The 16,733-nt window shown below is 41.7% G+C and overlaps 1 protein-coding gene across 4 annotated transcripts in view; it reads right to left on the reverse strand.

Annotated features, from left to right (window-relative positions):
* The window catches only part of BACH2 (BTB domain and CNC homolog 2), a 367,615-nt gene that overhangs the window by 78,770 nt on the left and 272,112 nt on the right, over positions 1-16,733 (reverse strand). For 3 of the 4 annotated variants that reach the window (XM_059083223.2, XM_067011484.1, XM_067011482.1), the window contains one exon: positions 7,441-7,695. In XM_059083223.2, the coding sequence (XP_058939206.1) occupies positions 7,441-7,683 (243 nt within the window). In that variant the 5' untranslated portion in view covers positions 7,684-7,695. Of the gene's footprint in view, positions 1-5,613; positions 7,696-16,733 lie in introns of those variants that run through there. The other variant, XR_010836225.1, reaches the window with a different exon arrangement.

Consider the following 16,733-nt stretch of genomic DNA (forward strand, 5'->3'; position numbering starts at 1 on the left):
ATGTACAAAACAGAGCTCCTAATCCTGCCCCACTCCCACCACCTGAAACCTATTTCTTCCCTCACTCTTCACCAATCCCAGGTAACAGCAACTCCATCCTTCCAACAGCTTAGGCCCTAAACCTTGGAGTTATCCTTAACTCTTCTCTTTCTCTTCCATCCTACATCCAATCTATAAGATAATCCCATAAGCTCTACCTTCAAAATATTACCAGAGGGACTTCCCTGGTGGTCCAGTGGTTAGGACCTGATGCTTCCACTGCAGGGGGCCTGGGTTCGATCCCTGGTCGGGGAATTAAGATCCCGCAAGCCTCACAGCCAAACAAACAAACAGAAGTTTGCAAACTTAAAAAAAAATATTACCAGAATCTGACACTGATCACCTCTGCACTGCTATCACCCTGGTCCAGGCCATCAGATCATGCCTGGTTTGTTGCCTCAGCATCTTAACTGTTTTCCCTGCTTCTGCCCCTGCCGTCTTTCAATCTATTTTCACACAGCAGTCGAAATTATCTTCTCCTGGGAAAACCTCCAATGGCCTCCTAGCTCGTTCCAAAGAAAGGTAATGTATCCAAAAGGTGCACAGCCTTGCCCCGATACTTCTCTGACGTGCTTCCGCCTACTGACCTTTTGCTCATGTTGCTACCGTGTGTCAAACAGGCCAGGTCCACTCCATCCCCAGGGCCTTTTCCTTGCTATTCCTTCCACTTAGGTCACTCTTCCCCCACATGTCAACATGGCTGTCCCCCTCACCTTCTTCAGGTCTTTCTACAAAAGTCATACCCCAAACAGGCCTTTCTTGACCACCCTAGTTGAAACTGCCATACCTGAACCCGGACGTTCCTTAACCCCCTTCCCTGTTTTATTTGCCTCAATGGCATCTAACAAAGTCCATGTTATATTTATTTATTTTCTGTCTCTCCTTCTCCCCCCACTGGAATGTAAGGTCTGTTTTGTTCACTAGGTTCACCCAGCACCTAGAACAGCGCCTCCTGGTACAGCCTTTGATAAATATTTGCAGAATGAATGAAGAAGTGAATGAATGAAGAAACAGAAGCTCAAAGAGGTCGACCAGCTTGCTCACGACCCCATAGGCAGTTAGTGCCAAGGTCTTGATTATGGTTCTCCCAGCCTCTCATGGCTGACGTTCCTCAGTTCCTAAAATTGACCTGTCCTTCTGAGTTTTGTCTAGGTGATAAATGAGGGGATGCTGAAGGGCTGGCTCTGTGCCTTGGGGTGGGGGAGTGCTTCGCACTTCTTATCCTTGGTCATACCACTTCCCAGAGACCCCACCCCCTGCTTCCCGCCAAACCTTCCCTCCCCCAGAGTCACACTCAGGCTCAGAAAGCTCGGGGCATCCTGTGCTGTAGCGTTGAGTACTTTCTGTAGTATGACATCCTGAAAGGACTGTCCAAAGACAAGTCACGACTGTCTTATTGCTTCTTTAAAAAACTGGGCGTAAGCCATTCCGGAGACATTAACAGCTTTCATAGCCTCTAAAAACTTTCAGACAAGAAGATTCCATAATTTCCTTGCTGGCCTCTGTGCTCCGCAGTACTACGGCAGGAACATTCTTTACTATACCCTGTGGCGGAGACTTCACAACAAATGCTGTGTTTCCAAAGTCCCTGTGGGTCAGTTTTCCCCTTTGTTTAGCACTGCAAAAACAAGATTTGTCACAAAATGTTGGGAGAGAGAGAGAGAAAGAGAAAGATAGAAGGGAAGCAAAAGACAGAGACAGTGAGTGAGCAGAAGTCTGAAATAGATTTTTACCTCTGAAAGCATAAGTTCCGCCTAAGGGGCTAAACATACCTCTACCCGACAGCCATTCCCTGCGTGAACCCTTCCCCTTCGCTACAGAGTGAGAGGACCCGGGAAACAAGCCCAAAGAAAGGTGCCAGAGGCTTGGCAATAAGCTCTCCCTCTTGTTTGTTTATTTATTTATGACAAATAAAAATTATATTTAAGGTATACAATGCGATGTTTTGACATATGTGTACACTGTGAAATTATTACCATTATAAACAAAATAGCATACCCGTCACATCCCATAGTTATCCTTTGTGTGTGTGATGAGAACTCTTGAGATCTATTCTCTTAGCGAATTTCGAGTATATATTACATTATTATTATTTTTTAAAATACACATTTATTTATTTTTGGCTGCTTTGCGTCTTTGTTGCTGTGCGGGGCTTTCTCTAGTTGCGGCGAGCAGGGGCTGCTCTTCGTTGTGGTGTGTGGGCTTCTCATTGCGGTGGCTTCTCTTGTTGCAGAGCACAGGCTCTAGGCACTCAGGCTTCAGCAGTTGTGGAGTGTGGGCTCAGTAGTTGTGGCTCTCAGGCTCTAGAGCGTAGGCTCAGTAGTTATGGCACATGGGCTTAGTCGCTCCATGGCATGTGGGATCAGGGCTCGAACCCGTGTCCCCTGCATTGGCAGGCGGATTCTTAACCACTGCACCACCAGGGAAGTCCCCATAAGACGTTATTATTAACTACACTCACCATGCTGTACATTAGGTCTCCAGAACTTATTCATCTTATAACCGAAAGTTTATACTTTGATCAATATCTCTCCTTTTGCACTACCCTCCAGCTTCTGGTAACCACCATTCTATTCTGTTACTATGAGTTTGACTTTTTTTCCTTAGATGCCACAAATAAGTGAGAATATGCAATATTTGTCTTTCTCTGTCTGGTTTATTTGACTTAGCATAATTTCCTCCAGGTTTATCCGTGTTGCTGCAAATAGCAGGATTTCCTTCTTTTTTTAAAGGCTGAATAATATTCACTTGTGTGTATGTTTGTGTGTGTTTATATACAGACCACGTCTTCTTTATCCATTCATCTGCTGACAGACACTTAGGTTGTTTCCATGTCTTGGCGATTGTGAATAATGCGGCAGTGAACATGGGAGTGCAGGTATCTCTTTGAGATAGTGATTTTATTTCCTTTGGATATAGACTCAGAAGTGGGATTGCTGGATCGTATGGTAGCTCTATTTTTAATTTTTTGAGGAACCTCCATATTGTTTTCCACAGTGGCTCTACTGATTTACATTCCTACCACAGTGCCCAAGGGTTCCCTTTTCTCCACATCCTGGCCAACACTTGTTATCTTTTGACTTTCTGATAATAGACCTTGGCAACAACCTCCTTTCAGCCGCTCCTCCCTAGCATTCTGGGTGGGAGTCGAGCAGCCCATAAGAATGGGGTTGATGGGCAAAGCTGCACCCCTTTCTTGCCCTCTGTACTTGACACACCATAATCTTAACATCATGCTTGCGATACCACTTCCAGCATGGCCAGCATCCAGCCTAAATAGCCTCTATGACCATAGCTGAGGAGGTGTTCGTTGAGGCAGCTTGAATCCAAAGGAGCAGTGCAAGAAGGGCCTTGCCACGCTTGGTACACGACCCACTTTCTCTTCATCTCTTAACACGAAATACACTTGCTATTACAAACCAAATGACCTGTTTCATCACTGAACAGAAGTACTAAGGACAATGCCTTATCTCCTTTTTGCTGACACACATTCCTGGACGTGCTTTTCCACGAGGAACCAACACTCAAGTCACAGAAATCCTAGGGACAATCTGTCATGCCAGTTTAGGAAAAGAAAAAAAAGCAAGACAATTCCATGACTCCTTGACTTTCAGGAGGAGGCCTCTATTTTTGTCTCTCCCGTTTTTAGCCGAGAGGCTACACGGGGACTCTGGTCGGCTGTACTTTGTGGGTAATGGCGTTGCCCACCGGGAGTCAGGGCATGGGGCTAGAACTGTACAAGTGGACAGCGGCTGCAGTCTGGAGCCGGGTTTGGCCTAAACTGATAGAGCAGGGGAGTGAGAAGGGCAGCGGTTTGTATCTGGAAGTTTCCTAGTCCAAAGACAGAGCTTTTGGGGACTTTCCTGATGGTCCAGGGGCTAAGGCTCCGTGCTCCCAATGCAGGGGGCCTGGGTTCGATCCCTCGTCAGGGAAATAGATCCCCAATGCATGCTGCAACTAAGAGTTCGCATGCTGCAACTGAGGAGCCCGTGTGCTGCAACGAAGATCCCGCACGCGCAACTAAGACTCAGCACAGCCAAATAAATAAATAAATATTAAAAAGAGAGGGCTTCCCTGGTGGCGCAGTGGTTGAGAATCCGCCTGCCGATGCAGGGGACACGGGTTCGTGCCCCGGTCCGGGAAGATCCCACGTGCCACGGAGCGGCTGGGCCTGTGAGCCGTGGCCGCTGGGCCTGAGCGTCCGGAGCCTGTGCTCCGCAGCGGGAGAGGCCACAGCAGTGAGAGGCCTGCGTACCGCAAAAAACAAAAACAAAAACAAAGAAACATAACCCACAGACGGAGCTTTCAGACTCAGCCATGCCGGCCCCTGTGAAGCTCAGCAGTTGGCCGGGCAGGGAGCACAGAGGTAAGCCAAGAGTGAGCAAGTCTGGGACCGGGCCAGAAGGTGATTTGAATTCGTGATGGATTATGATTAAGTTTAAAGATTTCCAAGGAGCTAATCAAATGCTTTTTCTTAACATCATATGAACCAAATGCCAGTGAGTTCCAAGCAGCTACTTTCCAAGGTAGTGTTTGGGATGTTTGTTTATTCACCACTTAATTCAAATTCTATGAAGTCATTCACTGAGCTAAGTGGGACAGCATCTGAGAGCCTGCAAGGACCTTTCAATGTGCACACAGCAAGGAGAGAAAACAATGTCCAGCGCCTGGGGCCCCAAAGCAGAGGCAGAGACTCCTGGAAGGAGGCCTCAGAAACAGTTACAGACCCACAAAGGAAAATGCCACATGGGGGTTGGCCTGCACGCCCGTCAGCGGGGTGACTGGAGCTGGGTTCCTGACAATCCGAATTCACGTTTCATAGGAAAAAAAAAAAGCGTCTAGTTATATCTGAAGGTTTTAGGTACGTGAAGAACCAGAATGTTTTAATTATTTGGAAATGCAGATGATGTAGGAAAAGAAATCATTTTACACAACTAGAAAGAAAATCAACACTTAGCAAATTCTCACTTAACTGGAACACAATCAAAAGGTCAAACAGCAGATTTTTGTATGGCATCTACACACTCTTACTTCAAAGAGTGTCCAGTGCCAAGGAAATAAGTGATTATCAGGGATTTGATCTAAAGAGAAATTTTTAGGTTAGGTTTTACTGCCTTGGTATTGTATTATGATAAACAATTTAAGGGCTTCAGCATTTTAGGGGTTTTTACAGGTAAGAACTGGGGCTCAGAGAGGTTAAGTGACTAGATCAGGATCACAGAGCTAACTGGGGGGCAGGCCAGGGTTTACGGCACAAGGTCCAGGGAGTCTCCAGATGGGGCCCTGCAGTCATGGAAGAGAGACTGAATTACATAAATTATGGTTTTCATTTGTAAATATATTTGAATGTAATCTATTTTTTTGGAAATTAGTAAAAAACATATATGAGGTGACTCTCAAACAGATACAGATAATAAATTAACTGTAAACTCCACCCCCTTCCTAAAACCATTCTGGATAATTGGAAGTTTGTCAGATATTTTCAGAGAATTCTAGAGTTAAAGTAAATTCAAAGGCACGCTTGCTGCCCCTCAAGAGAAGAAGAAAGAGTCTTATATTTGACGAACGCCAACTAGTTTAAACATAGTCTTTTATATTTATCCTCTCACCTAATGACGGGTTAAGTATTTGCCCATTAATGCAGCTCAGCATCACCAGTCACACCACAGCTGCCATTTCTTGGCCTTCCCACATCACTTGGTACATAAGCATCCCTCCCTCCTCCAGCCCCAATTACATTATCTTCAACTGATTTGTCCTTTTGTTTCTAGTATTAGGATCTTTCTAGTTATCTACTTGCCAGTGGTGTGAGGAATAGTAATGGAGCCCTTCACTTGGGTACATAACAAAGAATATTCATGTGAAACTGCCTGTGTAGCCCTCACTTTGCCACTTTCCTGCTCTGCAGGGGTAACAGCAGACATTTCTTAACGGGACTGGATCTAGTGACCCCTCTGACCCCCTGTCTATTTTTGTTTTTGGTTTTCTTGCGGGGTATAGATGGATTTTTTTTAATTGACGAAGAGTTGATTTACAATGTTGCAGGTGAACAGCAAAGTGATTCAGTTATATTTATGAATATATATTGATATATATATTCTTTTACAGATTTTTTTCCATTATAGGTTCAATACAAGATATTGAATCTAGTTCCCTGTGCAAATAACATTGTCTTAAAGTCTATTTTGACTGGTATCAATAAAGCTACCCTAGCTTCCTTGTTGTTTATTTTACATACAGTAGTGTGTATGTCTTTGTTTTTTATGTTGAACTTGAATGTCTTTCTGTGGAGCAGCTGCTTGCCCCACCACGTCCTGCTTCTTATACACAACCTGCTTTACTCATTTATATGATTTGCCAGGCCTCTGGAGACACTGGATCTGTGACCCCTGAGACTTAATGCTAGTTGTGCCCATTAGCACCTCCCTCAGGGTGACCGGGTCTTTCGTTTCTCCTAGGGGTGCAGTGAAGAGCTGCTCTGTGGATCACGGCACAACTCTGGGTCTCTCTTCCCATAGACTATGCACATGAGTTGTACCCCTGACGGTTGTGCAGTGCACAGCCTGCACAACTGTCAGTGGCAGCCCTGGTGTTATAAACCGTGCTGGTCCACGGGGAATGATTCTGGCCTTGAACACAGAGCCTAAGGCTGCTCAGTGTTACCCTTAGTCCCACAAAAATGAAGGGGAATCAGGACGATGGAAAAAGAGTAACTGCATAGACAATTCAAAGGGGTGGCCAATTTAATGGTTTGTCGGCATGAAGCCCATCCTTTGAGTTCTGGCAGCTCAAACCGTCCAACTGTATGCCATCTCTGGACAGAACAAGTCCAGCTACTACTGACCCCAAAGTACAGAAGTGACTGGGCTCCCTGAAGTAATTAAGAAACCTGAGTAGGGTATTTTCAACGATGGTGAGAAAAGCAAGTTTACACTTCTTAGAATCTTACTACATTAACTGTGAAAATGACTGCCTGCTTTTACTCTTCCCCCTGGGCAAGGAAGGTGCTGTGAATACTTTCATTCTTTTATTGTCAAGGGAAATCAAGTGTTCCTTCAACCATTTGAAAGAGAAAAATCATAGCAACAGTCCCAGTGATTGAGATCCCACATGTAGGACTGCACTAAACCTTGGGCAAGCTACTCAAAACCCAAAGAGTAAGTGAACTAGAAACCAGGAGAGACTGTGCAGTACAGGTGAGGTTCAGATTCATGCCTCTGAGACGTGAAATGCATCCAATGGAAACTGGCTCTGCCGCAGACCTAGCGTGTGGGTGACTTGTTCATCAGCCCCCAAGCAGGGATGTGGCACAGGTCCTACCTTCCAGGTCCTCCTCAGCCAACTGTCTCCAAGCCAACAAACCTCCATTAGCAATGGCACGAACAAACCAAACTACTGTACCTCCTCAGGCAAGCTGACCACCAAGTCATTTCTCGTCTGTCCAACCAGCGCCTGCCAGAAGTATTCACTGCATGCGGCCAGCACGGCTCGGTGGGCCCGGAACTCCTTCCTCTCCACGATCAGAGTCACGTCACAGAGAATATCCTTTTTGCGCTGGTCATTGAGGCCCAGAAGGATGTTGGTGCAGTGGACTGTGGATTCATACACATACATGGGGGAGTCAGGCTTCTCATCCACAGACATGCCGTTCACACCCTGAAAGAAAGCAAGCAAGCCGGGGTCATCACGGCTCCCTGAGTCAGAGAGACACGGTGAGAAAGGATGCTGAGCGCCTGGGAGTCACCGCCCTGAGCCAGGGCGAAAGAAGCAGAGCCGCCCGTTAGCATCTTACGCGCAGTTAGCACTGTGAGCTCAGAAAACATCCGGAAGATTGTGTTCCGTGGCCGACTTCTCTCCTTTCCTCTTACTGAGTCCTTTTACCACGCGGAAACAAAGCCAGGTCTTTTAATGGAACACCCAAAACATTCAAAACGCATACCTACTTTAAAACTTGGTAGTTTTAATTTTGTTAGTGGACTGAAAGGGAACTTTCACACATACAGAGTCCCAGTGCAAGTATTAACTGAGCTTTGTGTTAAGAGGAAATGACTCATTCTGAAGTATTGGCAGTGCTGCCTGGATGAAGCACGTGTACGTTCCTGGGCTGAAATTTGGCTAAGATGCCAAGCAGAGTAAATATCTAATCACAATACGTAATTTAACACGGGAACTAAACGGAATGTGTGCGAAGGGGTGGATGTAGCCAGTTATCTATCATAATTGCCCTCCGCCACTTCAAGACAAAGCATGGCCACCATGATGCTACCGTTGTCATGAAAGGCCCTTGAAAAGAAGGGGAAATGCGCTGCTGTTATTCCAGCAGACTGGATGTACATCCTCTTTTTTTTTTTTTTTTTTTTTGCGGTATGCGGGCCTCTCACTGTTGTGGCCTCTCCCATTGCGGAGCACAGGCTGCGGACGCGCAGGCTCAGCGGCCATGGCTCGCCCAGCCGCTCCGCTGCATGTGGGATCTTCCCGGACCGGGGCACGAACCCGTGTCTCCTGCATCGGCAGGCGGATTCTCAACCACTGCGCCACCAGGGAAGCCCTATATCCTCTTTAAGGAAACACAATATATTGCATCAGGAGTCAAAAAAACAGATGTATTCAATAGTGAAGATTACTTTTACGAAAGGGTTCTTTGCTTCAAAAAGTGTCCACTGATGTACTGATATTAAAAAAAAATCTAATTAACTTACACAACAGTTTTCCAGTAATATTTATACTAGTATGAATTCCAATAGTGAGTCTTACTTTCTTTTTGCTTTATTATTATTTATTTTTTAAAAGAGTTTTAACATACAATAAACTGAATATACTTACACTGTGCAACATGATATGTTCTGGCATATACATGCAACAGTGAAACCATCATCACAGTCAAGACAATGAACATATCCTTCACCACCAAAAGTCTCTTTATGTCCCTTAACAATCTCTCCCTTGTACCTCTCCATTCATCTATTGATGGATATTTGGGTATTTCCCAGTTTTTGGTTATTACAAATAAAGCTGCTATGGATTAGTGTATAAATTTCTGTATGAACATACGCTTTCACTTGTCTTGTGTAAACACCTAGATATAGAATGGATGGATCATTTGGTGTGTGTAAGTCTAACTTTTAAAGAAACGGCCCCGTTTTCTAAAGCAGTTGTGCCATTTCACGTTTTCAATGGCAATGTATGAGAGTCCAGTTCCTGCCCATCCCTGTCACCACATGGTATGGTCAATCTTTCTAATTTTGGCCATTCTAATAGGTACACCGTGGACTCTCTTTGTGTTTTCAACTTGCTTTTCTCTAGTGACTGAAGATATTGAGAATCTTTCATGTGCTTATTTGCCATCTATTTATCTTCTCTGGAGAGGTAGATTCTTTGCCCATTTTATACTGGGTTTTTTTCCTTACTATTGAGTTTTGAAAGTTCCTTAATATACTTAATAAAAGTCCTTTATCAGATATGTGATTTGCAACTGTTTTCTCCAAGTCTGTAGCTTGTCATTTTATTCTCTTAGCAGTGTTTTTCAAAAAGCAGAAAGTCTTCATTTGATGACGTCCAGTTGAGCAATTTTTTCTTGAATGGATCATGCTTTTGGTGTCATATCTAAAAAATCTTTGTACAAACCAAGGTCACATCTTTTGTCAGATTTATAACTAGATATAAGTATTTTTAATGCAATTATAAATGGTTTTGTTTTTAACTTAAATTTCTGATTTTTCATTGCTAGCATATAGAAATATATCTGATTTCTGTGTTGATCTTGTATTCTGCAACTTTGCCTAACTTGCTTATTCGTTCCCATAGCCTTTTTTGGTTGGGGTGGGAGGTAGATTCCACAGATTTTCTATATAGAAGATAATATTGTCTGTAAATGAAGACATTTTACTTCTTTTCCAATCTGGATGATTTCAATGTCTTTTTCTTGCCTTACTGCATTGTCTAGAACCTCCAGTACAATGTTGAGTATAAATGGTAAGAGCAAACATTCTCCCCTTGTTCCCAGAGTTATGGGGAACATATTGAGCTTTTCACTGTTATTTATGATGGTAACTATTGGTGTTTCATAGAAGCCCCTATCTAGTTGAGGAAGTTTCTTTGTATTCCTATTTTTCTGGGAGGTTTTTTTATTTGTTTTTCAAATCAGGAATGGATTCTGAATTTTGCCAAGTGCTTTTTCTGCATCTATTGAGATAGTCACATAGCTTTTTCTTTTTTATTATGTTAATAATGTAAATAACATTGATTGATTTTTTAATGTTAAACCAACCTTGCATTTCTAGGATAAACTCCACTTGCTCATGATATATTTGCCCTGTTATACATTGCTGGACTCAGTTTGCTAGCATTTTGATAAGAAATTTTACATCTATGCTCATGAGGGAGGTTAGTCTGTAGTTTTCTTTTCTTACATATTTTAAACCTGGTTTTAGTATTAGGGTAATGCTGGTCTCACAAAATGAGTTTGGAAGGATTTCTTCCTTTTCAATTTTCTAGAAGAGTTTGGGTAGAACTGGTTTCTTTTCTTCCTTAAATATTTGGTTGAATTTACCTATGAAGTCTTCTGGGCTGGAGCTGTAACTACAAATTCAGTCTTTAAAACAGCTGTCAAATTTATTGGCGTAAAGTTGTACATAGTATTTCCTTACTTTCCTTTAATATGAGTAGACTCTGTATTGATGTCACCTCTCACATTCCAGATATTGGGAATTTGTGTCATGTCTCTTTTTTTCCTGATCAGTTTGGCTAGAGGTTTATCAATTTTATTTACATTCTCAAAGAACTAGCTTTTGGTTAAATCGATTTTCTTTATTGTTCTGTTTTCTATTATGTTTATTTCTGCTCTCATTGTTATACCCTTTTTTAAAAAATAACAAATATTTATTTGTGCTTACTTTGTGCTAGGCACTCACATTACTGAACACTTTGCATTTATTAACTTGTTTATGCCTTTCAACAAATTTGTGAGAGATTTTTTATTATTATTATTTTTAAAATTCATTTATTTTTGGCTGCATTGGGTCTTTGTTGCTGCACGCGGGCTTTCTCTAGCTGCAGCTAGTGGGGCCTACTCTTCATTGCGGTGTGTGGGCTTCTCATTGTGGTGGCTTCTCTTGCTGCAAAGCACGGGCTCTAGGCACGTGGGCTTTGGTAGTTGTGGCACACAGGGTCAGTAGTTGTGGCTCATGGGGTCTAGAGCACAGGTTCAGTAGTAGTGGCATATGGGCTTAGTTGCTCGTGGCATGTGGGATTTTCCCGGACCAGGGCTCGAACCCGTGTCCCCTGCATTGGCAGGAGGATTCTTAACCACTGTGCCACCAGAGAAGTCCTGTTATATCCTTTCTTCTGCTTACTTTGGGTTTAATTTGCTCTTCTTTTTCCAATTTCCTAAGGTGGAAGTTGAACTCATTGACCTGAGATCTTTCATCTTTTCTAATAAAGGCTTTAATGCTATACATTTCACTCTAGATATTATTTTAGCAGTGTCTCACAAGTTTTGAAATGTTGAGTTTTAATTTTCATTCAGTTCAAAATACCTTCTAATTTCCATTTTGATTTCTTCCTTGATGCATAAATTATTTGGAAAAACATTATTTAGTTTCCAAATATTTGAAGGAGTTTCTAGACATCTTTCTGATATTGTTTTCTGATTTAATTTCATTGTGGTCAGAGAATAAACTTTGTATGATTTTAATCCTTTTAATATATGGGGATTTATTTTATATTCCAGAATATGGTCTGTTGGTAAATATTCCATATGCACTTGAAAAGAATGTACGTCCTATTGCTGGGTGGAGTGTTCTGAAATGTCAGCTACGTCAAGTTATACGATAAGTGTTTTTCAAGTCTTCTATATTTTAACTATTTTTCTGTCTATGGGTTCTATCAAATACCATATGCTAACACACACATATATAGAGAGAATCTAAAAAAAAAAAAAGGTTATGAAGAACCTAGGGGCAGGACAGGAATAAAGACGCAGACGTTGAGAATGTACTTGAGGACACGGGGAGGGTGAAGGGTAAGCTGGGATGAAGTGAGAGAGTGGCATGGACATATATACACTACCAAATGTAAAATAGATAGCTAGTGGGAAGCAGCCGCATAGCACAGGGAGATCAGCTCGGTGCTTTGTGACCACCTAGAGGGGTGGGATAGGGAGGGTGGGAGGGAGATGCAAGAGGGAGGAGATATGGGGATATATGTATACGTATAGCTGATTCACTTTGCTATAAAGCGGAAACTAACACACCATTGTAAAGCAATTTTACTCCAATAAAGATGTTAAAAAAAAAAAAGTATTGAGAAGGGGCACTGAAATCTCTGACTATAATTGTAGATTTGTCTATCAGTTTTTGCTTCATTCACTGAAATCCTGTTATTAGATGCATACATCATTAGCATTTTTATTTTCTCTTGATGTATTTATACCTGTAGCACTATGAAATGATCTTTAAATTCTTGGAAATATTCTTTGCTTTGAAATCTACTTTGTCTGATACTCATATTGCCACTCCAGCTTTTTTTTCATTAGGGTTAGCACAGTGTACCTTTCTTCCTCTTATCGTTTTAACCTATTTGTGTCTTTATATTTAAAGTGTGTTTCTTGTAGGCAGCATACAGTTGGGTCCTGCTTTTTTTTTTTTAACCCAATATGACAATCTCTGATTTTTGATTCTGGTACTTATACTATTTACACTTAATGTAATTATTGATTTGGCTGGGTTTAAATCTGCCATTTGGCTACTTGTTTTGTATTTGTCTCATCTATTCTTTGTCCCATTTCTCCTCATTCTCTGACTCCTTTTGTATTAACTGAGTATTTTTATAATTCAGTCTTATCTCCTTCATTGGCATGTTGCTTTGGTATTTTACTGGTTGCCTCGGGCTTTATAATATGCTTCTTTTAAGTTATCACAATCTACCTTCAATTGATATTATACACCTTCATGTAGAGTATAAGAATCTTACAATAGTATGCTTCCATTTCTCCCTTCCTGGCCTTTGCGTTATTGTTGTCATATAATTTATTTCTACAAACGTTATAAATGCCATACCACATTGTTATTATTTTTGTTTAAACAGTCAATTATCTTTTAAAAAGATTTAGGTAAGAGAAAAAGTTTTTTATATATATATGTACATAAATACATTTTCCTTCTGCCCGAAAGACTTCTTTTAATATGGCTTGCGGCTGCCATAATAAAATATCAGAGATTGGTGGCTTAAACAACAGGAACTTTTTTGTTTTGTTTTGTTTTTGTGGTACGCGGGCCTCTCACTGTCGTGGCCTCTCCCGTTGCGGAGCACAGGCTCCGGACGCGCAGGCTCAGCGGCCATGGCTCACGGGCCCAGCCGCTCCGCGTAATGTGGGATCTTCCCAGACCGGGACACGAACCCACGTCCCCTGCAGGCGGACTCTCAACCACTGCACCCCCAGGGAAGCCCAATGCATCTAGTTTTTAAATCCCTTAACTCTTGTTTAATTTAGCATAGTCCCATTATTATGATACTGACTTACTGAAGAAATCAACCACTGCACCACCAAGGGAAGCCTGGAACTTATTTTTTTTACAGTTCTGGAGGCTGGCAAGTCCAAGATCAAGGTGCTGGCTGATTTGGTTCCCTGGTGAGGACTCTATTCCTGGCTTGCAGATGGCTACCTTGCCACTGCGCCCCTGCATGGTAAAGAGAGAGAGCTCTGGTCTCTCTTCCTCTTCTTATGAAGACACTGATCTCACTACAGGGGCTCCTTCCTCATGATCTCATCTAGACCTAATTGCCTCCCAAAGGCCCCTCCTTCAAATACCGTCATATTAGGGGTTAGGGCTTCATATGACTTTTGGGCAGACATAAACACTCAGTCCATAACAGCTGGTAATGAATTCTTTCAGTGTTTATTTCTCTTAAGAAGTCTATTGACTTCATTTTTGAAGTTATTTTTGTGGGCTATATATTCTACATTGACAGTATTTTTTTTTTCTTTCAGCACTTTGAAAGATGTCATTGCACTGTCTTTTCATATGCATGGTTTCCAATGAAAAATCTGTCTCATCCTTACTTTATTTCTCTCTACATAATACACCTTCCTCACTCTAGCTACTTTTCAGATTTTATCTTTATCACTTGTTTTGAGCAATTTGATTATGATGTGGCTTGGTATAGTTTTTTCATGATTCTTGAGCTTCTTAGATGGGTGGTTTTATAGTTTTCATCAAATTTGGAAATATTTTAGCCATTATTTCTTCAAATATTTTTTGCCAAATGTTTTTCCTGTCTCCCCTCCTCTTCTCTTTTGGAGAGCTCAGTTACATATATATTAGACCACCCAGAATTGTCACACAGCTCACAAATGCTCTGTACATTTTCTATTTTTGCTAGTCCTTTTTTTTTTCCTGTGTTTCATTTTGGACAGTTTCTATTGCTAGGACTTTAAGTTCACTAATCTTTTCTTATGCAATATCTAATCTGCCATTAATTCCTCTCACAGTTAATTTTCAACACACAAATTGTGGCTCTCACCTCTAAAAGTTCAATTTGGGTCTTTTTTGTATCTTTCATGACTCTACTTAAGATATTCAATCATTCCTATAACTTCTTGAACATTTGGAATACAGTTATAATAACTATTTCTGTCTCTTAATTCTAACATCTTTTTCAGTTCTGGTTCAGTTTCAATGGATTGATATTTCTCTTTATTCCTGCTTCTGTGCATGCCTGGTAATTTTTGATTGGATGCCAGATATTGTGAATTTTACCTTGTTGGATGCTTGATATTTTTGTGTTCCTATAAATATTATTAAGCTTTGTACTAGGACTCAGTTGAGTTATATGGAAACAGTTCACTCCTTCAGGTTTCACCTTTGAGATCTTTTAAGTGGGAACAGCATCATTTAATCTAGGGCTCCTTATTTCCCACTACTTCTAAGTATTTTATCCAACGCCCTTGAATTATGGGTTTTCTAGTCTGGCTGGTAGGAACAGGTGTTATTCCTGGCTCTCTGTGAGCTCTGAGTACTGCTCCTTCTAATTGTTTTGGATAGTTCTTCCCCCATTTTTTTTTGTAGTCTCCTAACACACATGTGCTAATGAGTACTCTGCAAGACACTGAAGGGAAATCTTCTTTAGATGTCTGGAGTTTTCTCTCTGTTCAGCTCTCCCTTCTCTGCTACCCTGCATTCTGAACTCCAGCCACCATAGTCTCTCCAGACTATCAGCTCTGTCTCCACAACTCAAGAGTCAGCCAGGTCCTCTTTGGTTCCTCCTTCCTGTGCCATGGCCTGGAAACATTCTCAAAACAGTAAGCTGGGGCTTCCCTGGTGGCGCAGTGGTTGAAAGTCCGCGGGGACACGGGTTCGTGCCCCGGTCCGGGAAGATCCCACGTGCCGCGGAGTAGCTGGGCCCGTGAGCCATGGCCGCTGAGCTTGCGCGTCCGGGGCCTGTGCTCCGCAACGGGAGAGGCCACAAAAGTGAGAGGCCCGCGTACTGCAAAAAAAAACAAACACAAAAACCAAAACCAAAAAACCCAGTAAGCTGGCTTAGCTTGTTTTCCTTCTCTTGAGGATCAATGTCTTTTGTTGCTTGGTATCCAAAGTCTTGAAAACCACTGTTTCACATGTTTTATCTATTTTTATAGTTGTTTCAAGTGAGAGGATAAATCTAGTACCTGTTACTCCACCTTGGCTGGAAGCAAAAATCTTGGATTTATTCTTTATATTATAGTTACTGTATAAACTTTACAAACAATAATTTATCACATTGCTAATCATATAGTATACATTTTGCTCTACCATAAATGATGGTTTTTAATACCTAATTACAAAAATGTATCTGCCAAGAAGAATTTTCAGTTCTTTGGTATTCTAATAAAAGATAAAATATCTGTGAGCCTTATTAACTGGAATCTTTTCTAATACAATAAGAATAGAGTTATAAATGACACAATTCAGTTATAATGACCATAAGCATGGGGTAAGATTGAGTTTACATGACTACTATCTATGATTAGTTAATTGTTGTTAAATTCTTTACTATCTAGTAAGAAGACAAATCTTTTTCTATTCTGGTTTCTTTTCCATGGAATGTGTTCAGGATTTTCTTATCTCCCATACAGGGTCTCCTGTCTGATTTATTTTCTCCATTCTTAGTTCTCAAATTTTTACTCTTTCTCCTAACACATTTAATTTTCTCAGTCTGTGAAAATTTGTTTTGTTTTTTTTTTTGTTTGTTTGTTTTTGCGGTAAGCAGGCCTCTCACTGTTGTGGCCTCTCCCGCTGCGGAGCACAGGCTCCGGACATGCAGGTTCAGAGGCCATGGCTCACGGGCCCAGCCGCTCCGTGGCATGCGGGATCTTCCCGGACTGGAGCACGAACCCGTGTCCCCTGCATCAGCAGGCGGACTCTCAACCACTGCACCACCAGGGAAGCCCTTGTTTTGTTTTTGAATCATGATAGCTTGCATATAGCTGACAGCACTCAAAACTGGGTGGGACAATTAAGGGTTCCAGGATGTAAAAAAAAAAATCATAAAAAGCAGGAGATTTATAAGTCATCTCATTTTTCCAATCCATTTATGAGTAATTCATTTTAATGTACCTACATCAAGACAAGAGGAGCTTGCTATAATGGATACAAAGCCATAAGTTCTTTAGTGAAACATGAAATGAAAGAAAATCAAAAGAGAAATGAAGTGAGGTG

This window comes from Kogia breviceps, chromosome 13 (genome assembly GCF_026419965.1).
Source record: "Kogia breviceps isolate mKogBre1 chromosome 13, mKogBre1 haplotype 1, whole genome shotgun sequence".
NCBI classification, from domain to species: domain Eukaryota; kingdom Metazoa; phylum Chordata; class Mammalia; order Artiodactyla; family Physeteridae; genus Kogia; species Kogia breviceps.